Source organism: Sceloporus undulatus, chromosome 6 (genome assembly GCF_019175285.1).
Source record: "Sceloporus undulatus isolate JIND9_A2432 ecotype Alabama chromosome 6, SceUnd_v1.1, whole genome shotgun sequence".
In the NCBI taxonomy this organism is placed as follows: Eukaryota; Metazoa; Chordata; class Lepidosauria; order Squamata; family Phrynosomatidae; genus Sceloporus; species Sceloporus undulatus.
In genome coordinates this window covers 116,326,188-116,352,607 of record NC_056527.1, presented here as the reverse complement: position 1 = coordinate 116,352,607, position 26,420 = coordinate 116,326,188, and the positions used below count along the sequence as shown (strand labels likewise).

Below are 26,420 nucleotides of genomic sequence, written 5' to 3'. Positions count from 1 at the left end.
TTTGATGTCTATCAGAACTGTAGCAACAGGCAAAAACCATTATATGTTTGATACCTTAGGATTCACAGTACACTGTTCTGTTTTCACCATCAATATATTTGTAATTATTCAAACAGAACTGGTGATTTGTAACTTAGCCTGTACAATTGGACTGTTTGCTATTATTTATTTCATTTGAAATGCAAACAGTACAATTGTATGTGTTAAGTTACACAGAGTACCTTTTATATTCTTAAAGTAATAAATTTTAGAATTTATGGAATCAATGACTCAGCTCACTTCATAGGAAAAATCAAGAACCTGGAACTAAAACCTGGAGACATTTTAATCAGCTTTGATGTGGTCTCCCTGTTCATCAAAGTCCCCATAATGGACAGTATGACACTCATCCAACAGATTTTTCCAGAAGACATCACAGCCCTGTTCAAACAGTGCCTCACCACAAGCTATTTCCAGTGGGACAATAGATTCTATGAACAGAGAGATGGAGTAGCAATGGGAAGCCCTCTAAGGCCGGTGATAGCAAACCTTTACATGGAACACTTTGAAAAGCAAGCCCTGAAAACAGCACCGAAAAAGCCCACAACTTGGTTCCGATACGTGGACAACACTTTCACCATCTGGAGCCATGGAGAAGAAGACCTGGCTGTATTCCTGAACCGTCCACCCCAACATCCAAATCACTATGGAAAAAGAAAAGGAAGGAACACTGCCATTTTTGGATGTCCTAGTCATCCGCAAACCGAACCTACGTTTGGGTCACACAGTATACTGAAAACCCACACATACAGACCGATACCTGCACAAGAACTCCAACCATCACCCAGGACAAAAAAGAAGTACAATCAAAACACAGGTAGACTGAGCAAAATGCATCTGCGAACCTCACTTCTTGGAAGATGAACTGAAGCATCTGGACTGGGCTCTACAGTCCAATGGCTATTCCAGCTCAGACATCAGAAGGGCTGCCAGGCCCAGGAAAACCCAGAGGAGTGAAGACAAGCAGCCAACCAAAGGGAAGGTATTTTTACCATACATCAAAGGGTCGCAGACAGAATAGGCAAAGTGGTGAGCAAGCACAACCTTCAAATGGTTTACAAACTGATGAAGAAAATCCAGCAAATGCTTCGCCAAGGACCAGAGAGACCCTCTCACAGCCGCAGGAGTTTACCACATACCATGCAGCTGCAGACAAGTCTACATAGGGACCACCAAACGCAGTGTGCAAACAAGAATCAAGGAACATGAGAGACACTGCAGACTGGGCCAGCTAGAAAAATCAGCAATAGCGGAACATGCCACAAACCATCCTGGGCATAAAATACTGTTTGAAAACACTGAAGTTCTGGACCATGCCAACCACTACCATGTCAGGATGCACAGGGAAACCATTGAAATCCACAAACACCTGGACAATTTCAACCGGAAAGAAGAAACCCTTAAAGTGAACAAAATTTGGCTACCAATAGCAAAATAAGGACTCAACAAATGCAAATGGGAAACCATCCAGAATCAGGGGTTTTCCCAGCAGATAACGATCACCAATTAGCAGACAGTAATCCTCATTTGCATTAGCCTCCCAGCCTGAGGCCGGCCATCAGCACAGAACAATACACATGCAAATCACTCCTGCATTCCCAGGCTCACACAGTATATATACACCCAACTTTTTCCAGGCAAATCATTCCCTGAAGATGCCAGCCACAGATGCTGGTGAAACGTCAGGAAGAAACTTTTCTGGAACATGGCCACATAGCCTGAAAAACCCTCAAAAAACTATAATTTTAGAATTGTTGGGAAAGTATGTGTTGCATTTATTTCAGTTCCCCATATAATTTCTATTTATTTCTGACCCCCAAAACATATATGTATTCCCCCCTTGCCTTGATTTTGGGATGTTTCAAAACGTTTATGCCTCTAGAGAATCTCATTCATTGGTATATTTTCCAGATGACAAAAATGCTGGACCTTCTTGAGGATTTCCTGGACTATGAAGGATACAAGTATGAAAGGATTGATGGGGGCATTACAGGGGCCCTGCGGCAAGAGGCAATTGATAGGTTTAATGGTAAGCTTGAAGGGTGTTGGGGCCTGATGTGTGAGGGCAGGAGATGGATTAGTCATTCTATAGCTCCTGAGTTCTGTTAGCTCTAAGCCTGCTGGAAATGTCCCCTCAGAAGGGAATTCCCAACTGCCTTGGTCTGGTCTACATTGCTTGGATCAGTCTAGGTGTCATTTGCAAAGGAAACATGGTTGTCACAATTGATAAAGCAGAGCAGGAATTGGTGTCTAAAATTGTCAGGTTTTTGTCAGAGAAGAGAGAGAGGATGAAGGTGTAAGGGAAGTTGGTTAATCAAGTTGGAATGGCCAGTGGAGAAGCAAAGAGATCCTGATTGAAAAGTGTTAACTGTATCATTAGGCTGGTACAATGATACTGCTAAACTTCAGTACAAGCCTGAACTCTCACTAGAAGCCAAAATGATTAAACTGAAGATATCATATTTCGGACACATCACGAATCAATATGTCTTACTAGAAACTCATTGAGGCAGTTTTCCTCCTTGACTGCCACTTAGCTTACCCACTTAGTAATAGTTTCATCCATACCACTGGTGTCTGCGTAGACATCCTTGCTCTCAGCTCTAGTGTTGACACCCAGTGTTTAGTTGCTGGATTCTGTACTGTTATCCATTCTTTTGGTTCACCTTGCGTATCAACAAATTCTTTATTGGCATTGTAAAGAATGCCAGTAGAGTCATCTGCATTGATGCCTCTACCATCTGCTTGCACATCAAGTGGTAGTGTGGCGTAGTCAGTGGCCACTCCAGCACAGCTTTTCATCTTAGAATCCTTTCATCAGTACTACCCAATCTTTGAACTCAAGAACATTAGTATTGCTTTGTATCTTATTTTGTCATCTACAGACCATGGTTCCAGCCAGGACAATTAGGTTTGGAGTCTTCCTTCATGTTCTCAGTTGTGGTAGTGAAAGACCTGAGTAGGATATGTGCCCCTATACTGAGCATGTCTCTAGGGTGGTTAAGTCACTGGGCCTGAACATAAACCACACACATCTTCTATTGCTGACTCAATTCTCCAGTTTTTTCCGTTGGTCATAGCTACAGCAGAAGCCATTTCTGTGTTGCTGATGATCTTCCCATATTGCTAATGGAATAAGATTACTTTGATGTAACCTACCTTGAGCAAATTAGAAGATATTACCAAGTATAAGAAGACACTTTAGTTTCTTGTTTTTCGCCCTAGTCCTGATTCCATTGCAAAGTAAAACCAGACAGAAACCACGTTCAATGTTAAATTTCTCGACTACAAGGGAACCTTTTCACTTGGACTGTGATGTGTCACCCTCACCTACCACTCAGCTTGGAATCTTAGTGATATGCTCATGGTTACTGCAAAATCATAGAGCTTTGCAAAAATGGATGTGATATATGAATGTCCTATGTGATTAACTCACATCTTTCCCACTGCTATTTGATGCATGTAGCTGCTGAGGTAGAAGTACATCCGTGCTTGTTCCACAATGTCCTTATGCAGAATCTCATTGCCGCATCTCTTCCGAGTAGCTATGGGGTTGCAGCTGCTCAAGTTTGTTAGGTATTATAAACTGGCCACTAGGACAAGAGCAGATGCAGTCTTTCAGTGGGCAGTTAATCTCTTTCTGTTGATGTAATATCTGTCCGCATCTGGTAAATTGACTTGCCAATTTTCAATATTCTTAATAAGTTACAGAGACCACAGAACCCTATGTATAATTACACAGGTGACCATTTGAATTAGCATGTCTGTTTCTGTTTGAAATTTGTGCATAATTTGAAGGGGAAAATCATAATGTTTAATCTTAATGGGATCTGTTTGTTTGTTTGTTTGTTTGTTTAAAGTATTGAAGCAGACTAACAGTGGTCTTTTTTTGGTTTTTTACTCAGGAATCTGTTACCAAAATTTAAAATATCTCCTATAGAGTAGTCCTGAGTCTGGCTTTTCAGTCAGAATTCTTTCAGACTTGTATTCTTTCAGCTTTCTAGTTCATTTGCCTTCTGATCTCGTTCACTCAGCAAACCCTTCATTCCTTTTCAGCTCCTGGAGCTCAGCAGTTCTGTTTCCTGCTCTCTACACGAGCTGGTGGTTTGGGCATCAACCTGGCCACAGCAGACACAGTGATCATCTTTGATTCAGACTGGAATCCTCACAATGATATCCAGGTAGACTCGTACTGTCTTACAAAGATGTATCTTCTGATCACATCTCCTTACGTCAAGCTGTACGTAAGGATATTAAAAGACCAGTGTTTAAACACTCTCTCTTACACAGTATTGAACAAAGAGCTTTTCCCTGTATGTATTAGAAAACACCAACTGGCTCTTCTCTAACTTTATTCACTTTCATGACTCTTACATCTCTCTCTGAAACCATGAAAGTATTGGAAATTACACCCAGATTCCTTTCTCTTGTCTCTTTTTGTATTGTGCCTTCATCTCATTCCATCTCCCCATTCCTTCTAGGCCTTCAGCCGAGCTCATCGTATTGGCCAGGCTAACAAGGTGATGATCTACCGCTTTGTAACGCGAGCATCAGTGGAAGAGCGAATTACGCAGGTGGCCAAGCGCAAGATGATGCTGACTCACCTGGTGGTTCGCCCAGGACTGGGCTCCAAGTCGGGTAGCATGTCCAAACAGGAACTGGATGACATTCTCAAATTTGGCACTGAGGAGCTCTTCAAAGATGAAAATGAGGGTGAGAAGTTCATTGCTCTGAGTGAAGCTATAGGAAGCAGAAAGTAGTTAAAGGTTGTTTTCTTTAAGGGCAGACTTGACTGGAATTGGCTGCAGTAATCTAGTCACATATTCACCAAAACAGGAATATCTTTTACAAGTACAAAATCCCTCAAAAGTGATTTGTAGCCTTTTTATTAGATAATGAAAAAATGTTTGGCATCCACTGCATCCAGGATTTCCAGATGGAATGCTGAAGTCAGCTTGCATAGCCATAGCAGAGTCAAGTGTGTTGAATCTGCTTGTACTACCAGGAACTGGACTAGAATTGAAATCCATAGCTCACAAATCCTCGCATGGTTTGGGACAACAGCTCTCCCAAGGCCCAGCTCAGATCATTTATCCCAATTTTCTCTTCTTCTCTCTCTCCTGATTTTTTTGTAGGGGAGAACAAAGAGGAAGACAGCAGTGTCATCCACTATGACAACGAAGCCATTGCTCGGCTGTTGGACCGTAACCAGGATGCCACAGATGATGCTGACGTTCAGAACATGAATGAGTACCTCAGCTCCTTCAAAGTGGCACAGTATGTGGTTCGGGAGGAGGACAAGGTCAGTTGGGCAAGGGGATGCTGGTGGTTCCTGTGGCAAAAAGATTGTGACCCAGAGCTGATGCTTGAGAGGTCTGTGTATGCCTGGCTCTGGTTGGTGCAAGAGTGACCATGACTTGGGCCAGCATGCGTGTCTCACTCTCTGTCCTTCTCTGACAACCTCAGATTGAAGAGATTGAGCGGGAGATCATCAAGCAAGAGGAGAATGTGGATCCTGACTATTGGGAGAAGCTTTTGCGGCACCATTATGAGCAGCAACAGGAAGACTTGGCCCGCAACCTGGGGAAAGGGAAGCGTGTGCGCAAACAAGTAAACTACAATGATGCTGCCCAGGAGGACCAAGGTCAGCATTCAATGGCTCCCTTGGAAGGATGGAAGCACCCATTTTGTGCCGCTGGGACTACTGAGCTCAGCCCAAAACAAATGAGTTTCAAACTTTGGGGAACCTAGATACACATCTTGTTAGCAACATACGCTGGTGTTAAGTTGCACTGTGCTTGAGGAGGGATTGTTTTGGATAATGCACAATAGTTATATCCAGCTGAAAGTGGCATAAGCAGAGTTGTACATGTCGGACCACTGCACATACAGCATACAGTAGTGTGTGACTGTGTATTGTGCACTGAAGTTGCTCAATGGGTGTCAGTCATATGCATTGACCATTGAGCCACATACATTGGGCTACATTGGTGTTCACTATAAGGGACTGCATAAGGTAATTTCACCGGCAGATTTTTATGATTTGCTGAAGTATTTACACTATACTGAATCATCCATAGTTCCCATTTTTTAAAAACTAGACATCTGCAAATAAAGAGAAATAGTGTTAAATGTGGCATTCAGTGGATACATCACTGTATGTCTGACTTTTTGATCCTCCATCGTGCAGTGGAGGAAAATCTAGCCAAATATGTGCTTCTAATATGTGGTCCCCTGGAAATAGTATGGCAGCTTGATCATATATTTGGCCATTGGGCAGGTGTTTCAAGACAAGGAAGGGCTTGTTCTTATTCTAAAGTCTTCAGCAGTTTGCCCCAAAGTGATGAAATCATGTAGCCTTGGGTGTAGCTCTACTGAGCTGTTCTGTGGGGTTGAAGGAGGAGGGATGAAGCATTTAACAAGCAAACAGTCTGGTACTGCTTACAAACTGACGCCATCCTGTTCCAGACAATCAGTCTGAATACTCAGTGGGTTCTGAAGAGGAGGACGAAGACTTTGACGAGAGGCCAGAAGGTGAGGGCTTTTTCCCCCTTCCTCTCTTTTGAGCTGTGGACTTGAAGAGGGGCTTGAGGATTGTGCAGTAGCCCAGCTGTTTGCTTTGGGGAGGGGATTTTCCTGCCTTCTGCACCTTTAGTCCACACAGCATGAAAACCCCTGCTGAGAAGAAAATGGGAACCCATTGAATGCTAGCATTCTAGCCTAGGAGGAAAGATCATGCTTGCTTTGTGTGCAGCATTTTCTCAAACTCTGTGTATTGGTGTGCCTGTATTTTGGCCAATGTTCCTACTGTATCCCACTTAGGAAACTTGATGGGAACTGCTTTTCCCTGGTGGCATCCCTCTGTGTCTGTACATGTGTGTGGTTGGTGGGAGGTTGCTTTCTGTCAAATCAAGCTGCTGCCCTTGTCTTTCTGGGAAGGTGTCCAGCCCTTCCTATCAGCCCTGCCAGGGAACTGGGCTTGCTTCCGAGTTTTCCTTGGCTAAATGAGCATGTGGCCTTGGGCTTACTGGCACGGGGGACATTGGCGAGAGTCTGTTTCACCTCCTGCCAAGCCAGGTGGAGGTTTTCTGGGCACCTGGCCATGTCTGGCTAATGCTACAGCAGTGAAGCGGTTTGATTGTAAGTCTCTTGTCTCTCCCTCTACACAACAAGGTCGCAGACAGTCCAGACGGCAGCTTCGGAATGAAAAGGACAAGCCGCTCCCCCCACTTTTGGCACGGGTTGGTGGGAACATTGAGGTGAGAGAGAACAGCTCTAGAGGGCAGCCTGCAGGCAGTGGGACTAAAGGGCTAATTGTTTATGTCCACTCCTCTAAAAGCTGTTTGGCCTGTGGTGGGAAAAGTGTGCAGTGCTGTGGTGAGGTCACAGGTTCAGGAAACTTTATTTTTTAACCACAACACCCCAGGTGCACTGGTTGGGGATTCTGGGAGTTGTAATCCAAAAAGGTAATATTTCTGAGCTCTGGGTAGGCTTTTTTTGTGTGTGTGGATGTGCAAGAGTGCCTGTCTTCGAGTCACCTGTTGGCTTATGGTGACCCTGTGAATTTTTTAGGGTTTTCTTAGGCAAGGAATGCTCAGAAGTAATTCTGCTAGTTCCTTCCTCTGAAATATAGCCTACACCACCTGGTACTAGTTGGCAGCCTCCCATTACTAACCAGGCCTGACCTTGCTTAGCTTCAAAGATCAGATGGGATCTGGTGCCTTCGGGATATTTAGCGCTGTAGTGTAGACACATTAGAGGATCTCAATTGTATAGATGGGGATGGGCAACTGTGGTGGATGCAGGGGATAATTTTGGCCCTGAGTTCCCTTGCTGGCCAGATGACTCCCTCCCCTGCCAAGCAGCCATTTGAGAGGCTGATAACCAAAGTTACTTTTGGCCTCCGGTTTTGCCTGATTTTTGGTTGATTTTCATTATTTTGGGGTGGTTTGCGAAGGTATTTCGGCACTATCCACCTTTCCTGGAGAGCCTTTTGACTGATTTGAATGATTTTTGCTTTGTCCTTCTGCAGTTTGTCCCCCCCACCTTGGTGTAGTCTTCAAACATATAGTGAAGGCTGTAAGGTTTTAAAAAGAACATAATGTTCACCTAGGTCTTAGAATCTAGTGCAGTAGTTACCAAATTTTATTTTCCTTGATAGAAACATTTATATATTGCTGTTTGCTCCCCGCAAAAGTTCCTAAAAGGTTAGATATAAAGATAAATCTGTCACCTTATACTCAGTTACATTGCAGTATGAAAAATGGTTGAGTCCCATTAAGAGGAAGATTTTTCAGGTTATCCTTCTGGCTGCTTTTATTGGGCTTTCTAGTAGAGGGCGCAGGGCATGAGGGTCTAAAATGCAGTTCTGTGGGTGATGTTTGGGAGTCTGATTCTGCTGCATTGCATTTCCTCCTTTCAGGTGCTGGGCTTCAACACCCGTCAACGCAAGGCCTTCCTGAATGCTGTTATGCGCTGGGGCATGCCTCCCCAAGATGCTTTTACCTCCCAGTGGCTAGTTCGGGACTTGCGGGGCAAGACTGAGAAAGAATTCAAGTAGGTTATCTGTATGAGATTGGAGTCCTGTCTGATAGAAGGTTCCTTTCAGTATCTGCCCAGAGACAGCCCTGAATAAAAATTCTGGCCAGTACTCCTAAAAGCATCTACCAGGATGATACAGTTTCCCATAATCTAGGGCTGAAATCCTTTCTGTCTCAATGTAGTGTAGTAGTTTCCCTTGTAGAAATATGCTACAGCTGGTCATTCACTGCTCCTAACCTTACACTGCTGCTCTTTCCCAATACCCCTTTCATGGGTGATGTTTGGGGACCTGCTGTACTGGAGAGCAGTGGGAGATTGGAGAAATGTCTGGCTACATCTTTGTACCCAGGTGCAAAATGATTGCATCACCCTCCTGGGCCCCCTGGAGGTCTCAGCAAATCATGGAATCATTTAGGGTCTGCTAATGGTGACATAGCCAGATGCTTCTTTGATTTCCTGACCCCTGCTTTCCACCAGGCATGAAATGAGCATGGAGGGGCTCAGAGACTGAAATGTCCATCTGAGGAAGCTTTGGTGGGTGCGGTGGGAGGAAGCGAATACCAACCTCTGCATCAACCAAAAAAAAAAAGAGAGAGAGAGAGAGATATCCTGGTGTAAGGTTGACTTAGTGCTTATATAAACCACCACCAGGATGCCAGCTGTGGCAGCACACACACCATTAAAGGTAAGCAACCTATCCATTTTGGCATTCTGATTGTTGGGATAAGCATGCCGATGCCTGCTGGGATGCCTGACACTGGAGAAAGGCTTTCAGTGTCTCCCACCGCCACCCCCAGTTCACACAAACAGCAAGAATAATACAAAATATATAAATATAAATGGTATATAAATAAAATTTTTATTATTTATTATATTTATTAAAATGTAGAAAGGCATAGAAAGTATATTTTCTGTCTAAATTGTTGAGGTGCCAAGTTTGTTGATTGCGGAATGAGGGAGATATTAGAGTTGAGTCTGAACCCTTGGGATAGAGCAGGCATATTAGCCCCACTGCTTTAATTGCCAAGTGATGACATTTCTTACTCATCTGACATGCCCTCCACAGGCATTTTTCGGTCTGTGTTTCCTGGAGTGTGAGGTGAAGAGGTGACCCTCCCTCCCTCATGCAGACACAGAACAATCCCTCTGCAGAGGGAAGCTGTAGCCAAGTACATTGGGGAGCCTGAGGTATGGCTTCTGCCAAGCTGGCCCACAGCTACACAGCCATGTGTTCACTGGGTGAAGACGAGGCAAGAAAATCTGATGGCAAACTAGTGCAAAGGCCTGATCCAGGCCTCGGAGGTAGAGAAGAACTGCTGGCCCTCATCCCCTTCCCCACCACCACTCCCTTCTCCTTTTGTGTCGTGTCTTTTTAGATTGTAAACCTGAGGGCAGGGAACTGTCCAATTAAAAAGATTGTATGTACAGCGCTGTGTAAATTTACAGCGCTTTATAAATAAAGGCTAATAATAATAATAACAACAACAACAACAACAACAACAAAGTGGCAAGAATCTTGAGCTAGGACCTCTGTTGTGTATTTGGGTGTTGGTGGTGGGGTCTGTGCTTAAGATTTTCCATTCCATTTCCCACCTTTCCCTCTTGGATTTGATGCTATTGCAGGCTCCTTTCAGAATTTTGGTTGTGAGAACTCTGTGACTGCAGATTGATTAGCCAATGGCTAGGCGAGAGGCAGCAATCTGCCCTAATCTAAACCACATTCTGATATAACTAGTACTGACAATTGGTCCCTCTCTCCTCACATTATGACTGCAGCATCTTTCTATATGCGGTTAAGAGGAGCTCTAGATGAAACCAAAGGCCTATCTACTCCACCATTCTGCTTCCCGAGTGGCCAGCCAGATGTCTCAAGGAAGCCCATGAACAGGACAAGATTGAAACAACAACAAAAACACCTCTCTCCCCCATTACCTCCCTGTAATATACAGCAATCCTGAGCAGTAGCCATTGATAGCCTTTACTTCCATGAATCTGTCTTACCTCTTTTTGGAAGCCATCACATAACTTGATAATGAATTTTGTATAAAAATGGTATAGCCTGTATTCTGAATCTTGTACCATTCAGCTTTTCTGGCTGACCCAGTATTCTAATATTATACAAGAGTACAAAGGCTCTTTTATCTGTCCACTTTCCCCACTCTGGACATAGTTTCACACATCTGTTCCACCTTTACTAACTTTTTTCCTAAATAAAAAGCCCCAAATGTTTTAACCTTTTCTGATAGGAGAGTTCTGCAACCTCCCAAGTAGGCAAACTTACAGACAGGAGAGAGAGAGAGAGATCAGAATCTCATCTTTGGTGAGTTTTTGCCTTGCACAAATCCTCACTAAGCTGTTGGATTTTATATTTTCCCAGGGCATATGTCTCTTTGTTCATGAGACACCTCTGTGAACCTGGGGCTGATGGTTCTGAGACTTTTGCTGATGGGGTTCCCAGGGAGGGACTTTCAAGGCAGCAGGTCCTGACACGGATAGGCGTCATGTCTCTGGTGAAGAAAAAGGTATGGAATCTGATCACTGGGCATAGAAAGGCATGTGGGTAAAGGTGAAGGACTGACTATACAGTGCCCTTTTAGATTAGTCTGCATGGATGCAAAGGTGGCCCCTTAAAGCAGGGGTGGGAAAACTGTTGTCCTCCAAACACTGTTGGACTGCAGCTCCCATCATCCCATACCATTATCTCTGCTGCCTGGTTCTTTTGTGAACTGCAGTCTAAGAATATCTGTAAGGCCACAAAGTGTCCACCCTTGCTCTAAAGGGGAAGAATCTTGGAATTAAAAGTTTGCTCAACATGAGGAGAGAGGATGGGATGAAATGCTTGCTAATACACATTATTTGTCAGCTTAGAGACTGTGAGCATGCATTGAACCAGTACCCTTTAATTTGTACAGATGAATTCTTCATGGCTGTTCAAAGCATCATAATCATGGTGTTTGTGAAATCCTTCCTACAAAAGCCATAATGAGTCCATAGACTGGGCTTTCCCCTCTGTTACTCTGTAATGATTTGTTTCTGTGGCCCTTAATTTGCTTACAGCAGGGCTTATGTCTTTTTGCATGATAGGTGCAAGAGTTCGAACATATAAATGGGCGTTGGAGCATGCCTGAATTGATGCCCGACCCCAGTGCTGACTCCAAAAAGTCCTCCCGAGCTTCATCTCCCACTATCAAAACCTCTACCACCACCCCAGACCCCAGTTGCACCAATACGCCTTGTACCTCCAAGCCAGGTAGGTACCCAGGGGGAAAGGGGAGCAAAGAAGGAGCTCTCAGGAGGCTGGCCTAAGATTTCTAACTGAGACCAGAGGTTTTCCAAATTACTTTGTCTCTCTTTCATATTGGTTTTAGTGGATGTGTCCATTTGTTCTGCTTTTTTACAGTTACTAATATACATGGCCAAATCATTGGAGAATTAATGCTGATGATAATTACGTCAAAATTATACCCCAGCATTTAAGGTTGAATCTTGATACAAGTGCAAATGGAACCGGTTGTAATTTAATGTGGTGCTATAATAGGATAGCATAAATTCGATAACAGTTCAATATGTTAAAATATTAAGTGTGCTTGTCAATGTTGCAGGACTGCAGTTCAGCTCAGCTCTTGGTTTGTCTTAAAGTATAGTGGGTTGTAGGGAAATGTGTATTTGGGAAAAGAGAGGAAGATGGATGTAGCCGGGGCAGATTATCATGGTCTCCATCTTACCAGCAACCCCAGCTCCGAGTGACAAAGGGGACGGGGGGATCCTGACAGAAAAGGAGGATTCAGAGGCCAAAGACGAGAAGCCGGAGAAGGAAGCCAAGGGTGGCGAGAAGATGGAGATGGAGGTTTGTGCTTGTTCAGGGGACTCCCCTGCATATGGTCTGTAGTGCTGAGTGAAAGGGCTGTGGTGGGGGCTCCTTGTGGGAAAAGGTTGGGGGATGTTTCCTGAAGGAATTGCCAGAGGTGGTGCTAGATAAGGCAACAAATGACAGGGACATCTGGGTATGCCCTGCTCTCTATAAAACCACCCTTTTCCATATTAACAGTCATATATGGTTTTGTGTAAGGCCAGAAAATTCCTCAGATGAGTAAAGCCATAGCTCCATCTGTAGGCAGTCAAGACACAATCACACAGTGCACTCTAATGCTGTTGCATTAATTCAAATTATTTTTTATGCCACGTAGAGTGTCTAGCAATGCATTAGCGGCTCAAAGATTGCTGGAAATTATTGCTAAAAGCTTTCAGCATCTGTTGCATGATTTTACAGGTGAAGGTTTCATACCTGGTCTGGATATTCCAAAGTCTTAAGATCACTGTATACACACATCCCTTTGTTTTATCTTTCCCAGCCTTCAGCCCCCGAGCAGCCCATTTGTGCCACATTCTCAGGTGAAAAGGTGGAGCTGGAGCCATCCAAAAAGCCTGAGGAGGAGGGACTGATGGCCCCTGGGGAGAAGGAGTCAGAATCTGAGCTTCCAGTCAAAGAAGAGAAAGAGAAAATTGGTAAAAATTGTTGTTGTTGTTGTTTTTTTTTAAAAAAACACTTGCTGTGTAAAGTAGGGGTAGAGTTGTGCCAGATCTCATTGCAGAAAGCAATCTTCTTTTGGTAGGTAAAGACAAACACATTTGTACTATTTTAATGAATGCCATGTAAAAGTGCTAAGTTGAATATGTCTGGATTTGGCACAGGTGCAGTGGCAGGTCAATAGGCGATAAAAGAAGGTGTCTGTAAAGCTGTGTTGCCTACTTGGCAACTTTAATTGTGGCCCAAGAACTCTGGCCTGTCCAACAGAAAAGGTCTGTGAAAAACTTCCAGAGAAATCGTGGGAGTCATTCATTTCGCCCAGTAGTTCTCAAACTTTGGTCCTAGGTGTTTTGAACTTCATTTCCAGAATTCCATTGGCCAACCTGTTTGGGGCTTGTGGAGGACCAAAGTAAACAAGCCAACCCAACACCTTCTAGACTCCTACCACTTTAAAGACAAAATTAGTAGAATATGACTAGAGTTCACTTTATCAGATGCATGAAGTGTTATCTCAGGTTGGCACATTTATGTACACAGAGATGAGTACAGTATGTGTGTTGGCCAAAGGTATTGTAAGCATAGCAATTAGAGGAAAATGAAGTGCAAAAAAATACAAGACAATTACATTAAAGTATAAACGTATGTACGTATGTACAGTGACCATCTGCAACCCTAGCCTTGGTGAGAGCAGCATCAGGGACGTAGCCAAGGGGGGGGGGGTTCTTGGGGTCCGGACCCCCCCCTTCCATTAGAAAAATGAATGGTGTGTGCTGCTGCACCACCGCACCCAAGCCCCATTATAATGGTGGCACTTAGTCTGGACCCCCCCTTCCTAAAATCCTAGCTATGTCCCTGGCAGCATGCAATTAGTGGGAGTTCCAGCCAAACTTCAGTCTCAATCTGTAGGTTTTCAAAGATGACAAGACTCTTTGGTTGAGGTTGCCTGTTCTAGTTTGAGAAAAATGCAGTGAAGTTGTGTGCAGTGTGGTGTGTGAAACATCTCCCTGGATTCTGCAGGGGTGAGGAGAGCAGCTATTCCTTATCCCCTTGATCCTGTTTCCTTCCATTTTCTTGCACTTTGCTAATTCCAGATGCTGATCCGGATAAACTTGTTGCAGATGAAAAAACCCCTGAGAATGATGAGAGTAAAGAGAAAGCTGAGGGGGAAATTCAGGAGGTGAAGAAAGGTAATGTGGCTGGGGCGGGGGCTACTGGGAATTGGCTCCCAAACATGACATTAGCTAAACGTTCCCTCTAAAACATAATTTTTATCACCTTCCACAGCTGGAAAAGGGGTACAAATGAACTAGGTTGGATCATTTTCCTAATCTCCCTTCCCCTCTAGAAAGTGGTTGAAAAATTGCTTTTTTCCAGATCTTCCATCCACTGGCTTTTTGGAGATGCTGGAAGTAATAGTCTAAAAAATAACTTTTCCACATTCACTGTTTCTTCAAGACCTTGAATAGAGGGGTGGATGGGAAGGTATTAGAATGACAAATGTGGCTTACAGAAAGGAAATCTTAAATGGAGGAGGGCAGCAGGAGGGGATGGGGAACATGGGGCTTGGTGGCCTTGTTCATCTTTACGTTTTTATACTGTCCCTTTTAAAAGAAGAATCAAAAGGTGAGAGGGAGCCAGGAAAAGACCTCAGAGCTAGCAGCATTAAAGACGAGAACCGGAACAATGGCAAGAAGGAGGAAAAGATGGAGAAGCCGCGATTTATGTTCAACATTGCTGATGGTGGCTTCACAGGTAGGTGGTGGCAAATGGAGGTTCGACCCACAGTGGGGGTACGCCAGTGCTGGACAGGGGGTGATATAAGTGAGGGGTCAAGTGAGTGGATCTCCCTCACAAGTCACTCAGAGAAAGAAGCACTCTCCCTTCTTTTGGATGTCTGGAAAAAAGCAACATCCTTGTTTTGTTTCATTAAATCCTAATTTCTGTTTGAGGTAATACCTCCCTGTGCACCTAGTGGAAAGAGGCATTTAGTTTTGTTTGGGCAAGGGTTACTCGAGAAGTAGCACTGCCTGTGACCCTTTCTCCCTAGAACTCCACACCCTCTGGCAGAATGAGGAGCGAGCCGCCATCTCCTCTAGTAAGCTTAATGAGATTTGGCACAGGCGACATGACTACTGGCTACTGGCTGGCATTGTCCTGTATCCTTTGACCGATAGCACTCTGTGTGTGTGTGTGTGTGTGAGAGAGAGAGAGAGAGAGAGAGAGAGAGAGAAAGAGAGAGTGTTTGTGTGTGGTGACTCCTATCAAGGTAGGAGAACAAATTTCATTTCATGGAAACAGTGGCAGGCGCGCCCCTTTTTGAAAGAAGGATATAAACCCAGTAAAGAAATATGTGATGGAACAAAGAAATGAGCACCAAAAATTGCTGGTTAGTGCTTAACCCAGGGGTGGGCCTGGGATGGGAGAAAAGCCTATGTGTACCAGCTGGGTGGCATTCCAAGGCTGGAAGGAGTTAGGAAGTGGCATATGCATAATGGCTGCCCTGATGCTTGTGTTCTCCAACATTTGCCACATTGGCAGTAGGACCTAGTAGCCTCCACCATCCTTGAAATGGAGTGTGGCTTAAGTTCAGTAAAGGAGCTGAAAAAGGTTCCTGGAGGGGTGTGGAGAGGCTTGATCCTATCCATACATCACTGTGTGTTGGCATGTCTTCTGTACACAAACTCACATAAAGCCTCCTCAAGTAACAAGCTTGTGGGAGTGTGGGGAGGGAGTGGGGAGTGCAACAGTGGTAACTAGATCAGTCAAATAGCCAGTAAGTTATTCACCTGTAACTTAAAGGGTCTTTAGTCTTGATGTTGAGACAGACAGGCACCAGACAATCCATGGTTATGTAGCTGAGCAAAGAGAATTGCCACCATCTGTAAATCGTGAGGATGACTGTATGTCTGTGTTCCTTGTATATTTGCCTAACTTGGGGGGGGGGCAGTGGGCTCTTTGCTGCACTGTGGATGTTCCTTAATGCCTCTGTACCACTTGGTAGTCATGGTTATGCTCGCTGGCAGGACATCCAGAATGACAACCAGTTTGCTATCATCAATGAACCGTTTAAGACCGAAGCTAACAAGGGCAACTTCTTGGAGATGAAGAATAAGTTTCTTGCAAGAAGGTTCAAGGTGTGTGCGAAGGGACAAGAATTCAGAGATTTAGGCCTGGTTTACAGTTGTCCAACATGACATAGTGGTTTGAGTGTTGGAGAGACCAGGGTTGAAATCCTTGCTCAGCCATGAAAACCCCCACTGGAGGACTGTGGCCAAGTCACACTTTTTCCACATTAGAGGAATAGCAAATTCGCTTTGAAGAAATCTTGCTAAGAAAACCCCTTGATAGGTTCACTGTAGGAGGCACATAACAATGACCTGAAGGCACACAACAAAAACACAGTGCTTGTCAAAAACTTGCTTTTTAGCATTTTTGACCTAAAATGTGAGAAGTTTAATTATGATGATATAGCCAAAGAATGCTGGTTTAAGAACAAAAAGTGCTGCTTCTAAAATAATATGTACACTGGAGCATTATATGCTTTGACCATCATGCTGCACAAACATAGTACGTTGGAATCCATTTTAAGAGTACAGCTCTTGGAATCATATTTAGAGTACAGTTGTTGAAATAAGGTGCAACACAAGTAATTCCTGACTTACCTGATTGATTTCAGTGGATCTGTTTTAATGCCTTTAAGATGGGTAAATGAGAACAGATGTAGAAATATTTCTGATTAAAAATCCTTCTTCTGTGCTCTGATAGAATGCCTACTGAATGACATTTGGAATACAGGCAAAGCTTGAGAAAAAGCTTCTAATCATAGCTAATCAGGGCCATGTTCTCATTCTCTGCCCATGCTGAATCCTGATGAAGTGTTTGGTACTGGGTACAAAATCTAGCAGACAGCCTGGAAATCTCAACTTTTAAAAACAAATGTCCTGGCAAAGGGTTCACTGTAAGAGAGGCCATGTTTGGACAAAGTTGCACTTTTGAAGGGATCCGGCCTCCTCATCTACTCGTGCCCTGTCTTTTCTCCAGCTCCTGGAACAAGCCCTGGTGATTGAAGAGCAGCTGCGCAGAGCGGCCTACCTGAACATGACGCAGGACCCCAGCCACCCGGCCATGGCCCTCAACACCCGCTTTGCCGAGGTGGAGTGTCTGGCTGAGAGCCACCAGCACTTGTCCAAGGAATCTCTGGCTGGCAACAAGCCTGCCAACGCCGTCCTACACAAGGGTAAGAGGCGGGTGGGTAGACGGGCCCGGAGAGGACAGTCCATGTAACTCCCCTCCCTTTCGCGCGTCTGTGCTGCATCCTTCTGTACCACACTCTGAATCCATTAAAGTGCGGTTGTGATCAGAAAAGCCGCTGTGTATGGTTGTCTCCTTGATGCTGCTCTGTGTATCTTTGGTGTATCTGCTTTGGTTTCTATGGAGTATCCCACAAGTAGCTTCTGAGTATCTGCCAACAATCTTTTGTGTGCCAGCTGAGCATCCTCAAACGCATCCTTTTATCTTCTGAACATCTCTTCCCTCCCCCTGCCAAGCATGCCTGCTGCATATCTCATGGAGTATCCTTTGATGTCATTGTGGAATACTCAAGTATCTCTTTACACAACCATCTTCAATGCTTTTGATGTATCCTTAAAAAAATGTTCCCAGAAAATGCTCTTGAGTTATATATGGAGTGCTTCTGGGTTATCTGGCTCAATGCCCCTTTAGTATCTCTTGCAAGTTTCTCCACTGATTATTGTGCGAGTAGCACTGGTTGACATTTGTCCCTATCAAAGTGTCATGTGAACACCTCTGATGTATTTCACTACCTGTGTATCTCTGTGCATTTATCACCATATCTCTGGTCTGTTTCCCTGTGAGTTTCTTCATGAGTCCCCACCCCTCCCCTGCCACAAATATCGTGTGAGTATCTCTTTGTGTTTAGTTTTTCATAAGTATCTTTGGTGAATTCATCTCCCATCTTCCACATAGAATAATCTAGTCACTAGTGCTTTGTAGCTATTTGGGACATACTGTTTGGTGATTGAAAGAATGGGCCTAGTGTGCTGTACTCCTCCTCTATCAGTGGTGGAAAGAGGAATGTCTGGGCATTTCTTGAGCTTTAGGAGTGTCTTGGAAGCAACCCCCATCCCATATACTACATGCAATAATAACCCTTTTACGGTAGGTTCGGCAAGGGGGTTGTGGGTGCCAGGAGAGGTCATCTGCAAACCTGGGCTCTCTCCCACCTGACAGATTGCGGTTTCTTTTTCTGCTTCTCTCTCCTCCTTTCTCTCTTCTGTTGGCATGCCAGTGTTGAACCAGCTGGAGGAGCTTCTCAGCGACATGAAGGCAGATGTGACACGCCTGCCCGCCACGCTCTCCCGCATCCCTCCGATTGCTGCCCGCCTCCAGATGTCTGAACGCAGCATCCTCAGTCGCTTGGCAAGCAAAGGGAATGAGACACAAACTGCCCCGGTAACCTAACTGCCTTCTTATAAGATTACACAATGTGGTGGGCAGGGATGGGGGCAGTCCATGACAGAACCCAACACTATTTTGCTTCCGTTCACACAAATGCAACCTAAAGCAAAACTGATTTTTAAACTATGTGTCTACCCACAAATGTTCTGTAAATAAAGCCACAATTGTTATTAGCTTACGTTTTCATACTGGCTGAAGAGAAAGAAAAGCCTCTACCACAACTGGCATGAGTGTGCCTTTTGGCAGGCTTAAAAAGAAAGGCAAAAAGCCTTCTCTCAAGGGGAGTGTCGGAGAAAGGACAGATCAGTGCAACTTCCCTTGGCTGGTCCACTATGCTTCCATTCTGGTTGTGAATGAAGGAGCTTTCTTTTTTATGCAGCTAGCCTGGAAACCACGAGGGCTTGGTAGTGAAGGAGAAGCGAGAGCCAGCTCTCCTCTGCCAGATTTGGTCATTCACTTACATTGTATTCCTGGTAACCTGTAGCTACCCACAAAGTTGTTCACTACTAGACTGCTCCAGCGCTCTTGTTCCCTTTGGCTGGGCTTGTTGACTTCTGCAATGTGTGTGTGTGTGTGTGTGTGGTTTTTTGTTTTTTGTTTTTTTTGTATTGTGTTTGTAACTCAATAACCCCCTTCCTTCTCTCTGCCTCCTTCCCCACAGGCCTTTCCCCCTGGGCCATATGCCACTCCTCCTACCTTTGGAGGGTCCTTTGGTGCCACGCCTGGCGGGACACTGCCCACCATGGGTGCCAACTACAGCCAAATGCCAACTGGCTCCTTCATCACAGGTTAGTTGTGGTTGAGGGGGGGGACAAGGTAGGCAACCATAAAGAAGTAACTACAGTGGTACCTCGGGATACGAAATACCCAGGTTACGAAATTTCCGGGATACGAAAAAATCCCATTGGAAATAATTGTTCCGGGTTACGAATTTATTTCGGGTTACGAAAAATTTTTTTGGTGCTTTTCGGCGCTTTTTCGCACGAAACGCGGCTTTTCCCCATTAGCGCCTATGGCAATTCGGCTTACGAAGGCTTTTCGGGTTACGAAAGCGGCCGCGGAACGAATTAATTTCGTAACCCGAGGGAGCAGTGTACTAGTTTTGTAGTAGGAAGGGATCACTGTGGATGCATGTGATGTTGTCAAGCATAGCCAGTGGTCAGGAATTCTGAAAGCTGCAGGCTTGTCTCCTGATATAATAAAGTCTTTGGAAGCCACTGTTAAGGGGGATCTCCTGCCTCCCTTCATCGACCATTATGTAGGAAGGAGAACTCGGACAGAATAAAGACCTCTAAGTAGTCAGGGCTAGAGTAGAGCCAATACTGTGGAGTACGTGGAGCCAGCATTTGTGGGTTCTCTCAAGGTTGTGGGGTGTGTGTGTGTGAGAGAGAGAGAACTATGCAATTTTGGGTGTTAAGGCACAAAGCTTGATAAAGTGTTAAGGAAGTTTCCTGTCTAAACAACCATCTCCTTAGAGTGGCCACCATCATTACCCTTCAGAAGTCCTGATTTTCAAGCAGACAGTTACCAATGACACACTTTTTCCACAGACTGATTTAATGATAGGAGGGAAAGGGGTGCAAAGGGGAGGGCAACAGCAAAGAGACCAGCACTCTTGTGTTCCAACAGTGACTAGCAAAATAAGGAGGGAAGTCACCAAGATGATGACATCCCAGCCCTGCCCTGCAGCCAATTGCTACCATTAGATCACCTGAAGTATTCCACCAGCTCTCCTCATACAGATGTGGCAGTTTGGGGTTGTGTTCACAAAATCCACTTCTTCTTTCCCCTAGTTTACACCACATGGGCCTAACTTCTTTTATGCCAGTTATGCTAATGGTAAAGCCTCAAAAGGGAACTGACTAAAGGAACAGGCTGCTGATGAAAATGCCTTCAGGGGTTCACCTCCACCAGAAGACTGAATGCTTTGGCAGTACCAAAGGCTAGGAGGTCTCAAGTCCCATCTTTTGCTAACCTTGCCCTTTACTCTCCCCCACCCCATGTCATTGCAGCCAATGGTCCCCCTGTGATTGTGAAGAAGGAAAAAGAAGGTGAGATCCTGGAGAAGAAGGAGGCGAAGAGTGGGGAGGTGATCTGCATAGATGACTGAGGCACCCGCCTGCTCACGTCTGGACAGGTCCTGCCTCTGGCAGAACACTCCCCTCAAGCCTCTCTTCTTTTTTATTTCCTGATCACATTGATGGCTTTGCCTTGGGGGGTGTGGGGGGCAGAGTGGGTCGGTCAGGCCCACCGCAGCTCCCCTTTGCTTGATTTTGTTGCCCCTCCCGTTTCCTCTTCTTGGGTAAGGGGACGTGGGCTTCACAACCAGCTGGTTTCAACCAGAGAGACGCTTGGGAGTCAGGAGGCACTGGGGTTCCATTCTGGGCTGGAGAAGGAAGAGGAATGGGGATGGAACTGGAGACCCAGGTCTTCTGATGGGACTCTCATCTTTGGGGTTTCCTGCCTGTGACAGGAGGGGGCAACCTGGCTCTGTGCTGTTTGCCCCCAGCAGTGCAAATCTTTGGGAAGCACTGCAAAGTGACTCTATAAATATGAATATATATATAATGTATACACATTCATCCTGTATGTTTAAAAAAAAAACTCCCCACTTGTGCTTGAACTCTCTATGGGGCAATCATGGGGCAGATGTGGGAGGGGAGACACTCCCTAGCCATGCGCGGTTCTCTGCAGTGGGGAGAGGAGCCAGTGTCAAGGTGGCCCTTGCTGGGAGCAGGGGCTGCCTCTTGCCCTTCCTCCCTCCGACCCAGTTCTTGGAATGAAGCTTCTTTGGGTGCAGGGAAGAGGCAGTAGCAGGGCCAAGCTGCACTCCTGGATTTGTTGCTGAATCTCAAGTCACTTCTTGTTTAAGCCTTGCAGAATAAAGGCCGTTTCCTTGGCTACATAACCCAGACGTGTTATGCCTCCTTTGTGTTGGTGGTGATTGGCTTCTAGACAAAACCTTCCTGGTGCAAATGCCCTGCTTTGTTTCATTCACACAAATATACAAATGGCATGACATCCTCCTCCTCCTTTCTGGTCTGACCTTCACATATTTTCTTACCCCTCTGTTCTTGTCCCTTACAAGACAAGAAACGTTTTGGGGTTTTTTTTGCATGGGAAGGTGGGATTACCTGCACTGTATCTTTTGACTGTTGGCTTCAGGAGCCATCCTTCTGGAAGCATCAAGGTTTTGAAAGAGGAAACCAGTGTTTTGTTGAGTCTCTTCTTTTCTCTCTGCTCATTTTGCACAATCTGACACACATCACAAAATGCATTAATGTGCAAAAGTATGAAGACTGGTCGTGTATCATAAATGTATGTGGTTGGCAGTGTGAATGCTGTGCTTTTGCAGTCATTCCCATTTTTTTTATTCATCTTTGCAGTGATTTAGGTATGATTATCTGTGGCCGACAGCTGGTATTAAAGTGATACAGACGTAACAGGACTTTGGGGCTCAAAGAAAAGTTTGAAGAGTGGACGGAAGCATTGTTTTTCTAGTGCAGGAATAGGATTCTTTCATTATAATTCCTGAATTCATAGCCTTCCTTATGGTTAGTAGTAACAACCAAATCTGAAAAGTAAGATACAATTTGCACATACATTCATTTTTCTGCAGTGTGTACAGCTACACTGTCCTTTTTAAGAGATCGCCTCAATACATTGCTAGAACATGATGCTCTGTGATCCAACTAACTTTTGCTGTTGGTAGTTATTCACGCCAGGCAAGGGACACAAGGCCCCCACAGTACCTGCTTCTGAGGTAAAGTATCCTTGACAATGTCAGTTTTAGTATAATAGGCTCTTTCCCCACCACCACTCCCTTCTCCTTTTGTGTCGTGTCTTTTTAGATTGTAAGCCTGAGGGCAGGGAACCGTCCAATTAAAAAGATTGTATGTACAGCGCTGTGTAAATTTACAGCGCTTTATAAATAAAGGTTAATAATAATAGGCAGCCAGCATGGTATAACGTTTTATGCATTGGACTATGACTCTGGAGGCCAGGAAACCAGATCCCGTGCTCTCAGCCTCAGAGGAAGGCAAGGACAAAGCTGCTCTGAACCAGTATTTGAAAATCCCATGATAGGTTTTCCTTAGGGTCACCATAAGTCAAAGAAATGACTTCAAGGCCCACAAATAATTAGTATATTTATAGAGCAGCATCAATGTGCAAGGCATGTTTAAAAGTATAGGAGACCAGTTCTTTCTCCAAGAGGTTGGAAAGAAAAGAAAAATACGTGTCAGATTTTATTTTGAGTAAAGGCATCTAAACCTTTTCCATGGTCATGCTTCTTGAACAGCTGTGGTAATGTATGTGTGTAGGCTAGTAGGATATTGAGAGTGGAAACAGACATACAGACAACTCACCACAACATTTTCTGTGTTATGGTGAGTTCCTGAAGCAACTGACCCTGGGTCCCAGTTGCCCAACTGGATAGACTTCACAAAGGCTTGATAATGCCCATTCTGAGAATGGAAAGGTTATGTAGCATGGCATAGAAGAATGCTGTACAATTTCAAGGGAAAAGGAAGACACACCACTAACAGGAAACACATGGATTTTCAACATAGTGGATGATGGATGTTCTTTATGTAGAGGAAGAGAGATGGGGCTGAAAATGAGAATATTCTGCTTTTGCATCTTACCAACCCAATTTAAAAGGGGAGTGTTGATGCGGCAGGAAAACGTTTGCCAGCAGATGGCAGTGAACAGCTCTCTGCAAACAGCTCTCCATTTCTTGCATCTTGTTTCTGACAAGGGCAGACAAACCCCTCAAAGGAATAGTGCCATCTCCATCTATCCTGTTTTGCCTGGGTGGCCTAGTCATTCAGTTTCTTGTCCCTGGAGATGACTTGGAGCCAATTTCATGAGGATATTGAGGTGCCAGTGCTTGTAGAGTAGCATCACCCAAAACAAACCTGTGGAAGTTTTTCTCTGCCAAACTGTTTTAACACCTGGCTATTCCACCACCACCACCACCCTCTTCCTCCTCATCCTCCTCTAAATAGGGTCATAGTCTCTCTAAACACTACAGAGCAGTATGGCTTGCAAATAGTTTGGAAGTTGCCACTGGTGCAATAGGCATCCAGTAACATGCCAGTTGGGAGATTCAGATAGTTGTAGTCTGAAGTAGCTTTTTCAAGCTCAGTATCTGAAGTACTGGGTTCAGAATGCTGAAAGCCAATTGCAAGTGCTTCATTCATATGATGCCACCAGGCTTGGTTTCTCCACTTGTTTCATGTATGCAGAATTCTCCCCCTTTTATTGCTCAGGACCAACGTGGGAAGCTGTTCTGAACCCATCTGCCTCTGCAGCCATCACTGATGTTGAATCCTCTACCACCTGACAAATCTTAACATTCAAGCATCAAACTATTTGTGGGGTCACTAAGCTTCTATGGAAGTTCGATCCCATCTAGGGCTGCTGCTGCGTACTAGAGCCCATTGATGCAAGTGATGGTTTGTTAGAGGGCATGGCTCACCCTCAGATCTTCGTCTCCAGTCCCATTTGCCTTGGCCTCTTGTAAATGGTGGCATTCCTCCCAGCTTTTGCTCCTTGATCACCACTTTGGATATCTAGCTTTGGCATCCTAAAAAAAGTATAGGAAGCTGCCATGGATTTATTCAAACCTTTGGCCCAGCTCAGAACTTGGGACAAATCTTTTTTGAACCACAGCTCCCTGATCCGCACCCCACTGTAGCCAGCGGTAGTCTTTTCAGAAGGCACTTTTAAATTCAATAGTATCTACACCGACTTGCTGCAACACCTCAGGATTTGGGGTGAGAAGCTCCATGGAAACTGAACCTGGAACAGGCTAGATGGAAAGCAGCAGGCTGCTACTGCGCTGGAAGCCTTCCCTTGTGCTATCGGGGTAGCTTTTGTATAGTTCCTTATCTAGCTTTAGTTCTTATTTGTGGTCTCTGTGAAATCACACAATTGGGTTTTACTGCACCTCAAGCTTTGTAAACCAAATGAACTCCCATGAGCAATTGGGGGGGGGGGGGAGACAAAAGAGCTAATTTTTTGAATAGTAGTTATGCTGATCTAATTCTAAGGTTTAAATTCGCTTAATTTTTAAAAATGCTAAAGGCTGGTAGAGTTAGCAGTGAAAACATGTCCTCCTAGCTTGGCATAATTGTCTCTTGAGTTCTTCCATTAAGAAAATTGTGAACTTACTTTGTGCTTTGTTTTGAAACTTACTTTAAAATAGTGGTAGTGATGCTCTCCCACTTGCTCTTCCTCCTTCTAAGGCACAGAATCAATCTCTTGAGAATTTAAACCCCCCCCCCCCCAAATCCCACCGATTACATTCACAGGGACAATAGCACTGGAACAGGACCGCTCACGTCGGCAGCCCTGTATATTCACCTGTCCAGAGCGGTCCATACTAATGCGCTGTAGGGCTCCTAATATGTAGGCGCTTGCTCAGAAAAGGTGCTTTTTGGAGGCAGCTTCCACATTCCCAGTTCAGTCACTATCTCCACTGGCTATACTGGTGGGGAGGGTCTAGGAGCAGTCGCACAAAAAGTAACTTTTCCAAGCTCTGCATTTGGGACTGAGCTTTGACATTAACCCATTCTCTCAAGATAATCTATTCACAAAGAGTCAAAAACATATTGCAATTTGTGAACATTCATGTATTAAGCATTCACACTTTTCACTCATTCTCTCACCAGTTCTTCCTTGAAATGTAGTAGTTGATTTCAGACATTTACCTTTTAAATCAGGAATTTCTCTTTGGTCTCATAAAGCCAGTACTCAAATGTAGAGGCTGGTTGGTTAACGGGTTGCCAGCCTGGTCACAAGATGCTTTGCTTCACAGACATGTCCAACTGGATTTCTATGGAACAAGATACCTTGGCCACTGAAAGGTTTAGTCACATCCTTCCACACTCATTTGTTTGCAACTACCTGGCCCTGTTGCATTGTTAGCTGCAGGCGCAGGTGGACCAAGCACAGTGACTCACCTGAATGACACCCACAGACCGTTTCGATGTAGCATTGTCTCAAGTCAGGAGAGGAAGGCAGATTGGAGGTCCAGAGTGGTGATGAAACAGGATATGATGGATGAAATGCTGCAACCGTTTGTCTCAAGAAAGCCAGGACCTTGAGATAAAGAGGCAGCTGTGCCACTTGGAGGAATTCAACTCGTGAATCAGCCAGAGGGAGACACTGGAGGCTGAAGGCAGTCTGGATGCATCACAGAGGAAGGAAGTGCTCTTGGGCAATGACTGCTCTTCCAGATGCCAGAGGAACCCAACCCATGCCACCACCAAGGTCTAATGTGAAAGAAGGTATTTCATTCTTTCGGGTCCCATCTTCCCTCAGATTTAGATTCTTTAACCCAAAAAATACACACTGCCTCAACTTTTATACAAAACCACTTTCCTGATGTTTTGTTATGATGAAGGTGTATTTTTAACTTTGTGTATCTGCAAACAAGGCAGAAGAGGCGATGGGGCTCATGAAGTAAGGACAATACACTGCACCATCCTAGCAGTCTGTTTGGCTTCAATAATTCATTAGCAAAAGGAAACAGTTGGCTAGCAGAGGAGGAAAGAGGCCATTTCTTCTCAACCCTCAGGCTGTTTGGGTAGAACCAAGCTGTATTGCCTTACAGTTATTTTGCCAAGAATACAGAAACCTCCATTTCCATGCTAGTCATGGAAAACAGTACAGACTAATGTAGAATCAAGACATCAGGGGTTAGCACAGATGGCTCTAGCGAGCCTTTCCAACTCTGAGGATTCTACCTGGCATCCATTCTCCTTTACCTAATGCGCCTGGAACCAGTGAGGGCCTTTCCCAGTTATAAATGTGTGGTCACCAAATA

The 26,420-nt window shown here is 44.7% G+C and overlaps 1 protein-coding gene across 1 annotated transcript in view; it reads left to right on the top strand.

Moving 5' to 3' along the window:
* CHD3 (chromodomain helicase DNA binding protein 3) overlaps window positions 1–21,498 on the top strand; it is a 76,219-nt gene extending 54,721 nt beyond the window's left edge. The window contains exons 21-40 of the mRNA XM_042472267.1: window positions 1,951–2,068; window positions 4,096–4,220; window positions 4,521–4,752; window positions 5,175–5,341; window positions 5,506–5,683; window positions 6,508–6,573; window positions 7,213–7,298; window positions 8,462–8,595; window positions 10,958–11,102; window positions 11,665–11,830; window positions 12,309–12,427; window positions 12,933–13,086; window positions 14,200–14,295; window positions 14,720–14,860; window positions 15,156–15,264; window positions 16,110–16,242; window positions 17,150–17,345; window positions 18,417–18,580; window positions 19,248–19,374; window positions 20,599–21,498. Coding sequence (XP_042328201.1) covers window positions 1,951–2,068; window positions 4,096–4,220; window positions 4,521–4,752; window positions 5,175–5,341; window positions 5,506–5,683; window positions 6,508–6,573; window positions 7,213–7,298; window positions 8,462–8,595; window positions 10,958–11,102; window positions 11,665–11,830; window positions 12,309–12,427; window positions 12,933–13,086; window positions 14,200–14,295; window positions 14,720–14,860; window positions 15,156–15,264; window positions 16,110–16,242; window positions 17,150–17,345; window positions 18,417–18,580; window positions 19,248–19,374; window positions 20,599–20,696 — 2,754 coding nt within the window. The 3' untranslated portion in view covers window positions 20,697–21,498. The remainder of the gene's footprint in view (window positions 1–1,950; window positions 2,069–4,095; window positions 4,221–4,520; window positions 4,753–5,174; window positions 5,342–5,505; window positions 5,684–6,507; window positions 6,574–7,212; window positions 7,299–8,461; window positions 8,596–10,957; window positions 11,103–11,664; window positions 11,831–12,308; window positions 12,428–12,932; window positions 13,087–14,199; window positions 14,296–14,719; window positions 14,861–15,155; window positions 15,265–16,109; window positions 16,243–17,149; window positions 17,346–18,416; window positions 18,581–19,247; window positions 19,375–20,598) is intronic.
* The last annotated feature ends 4,922 nt before the right edge of the window (window positions 21,499–26,420 follow it).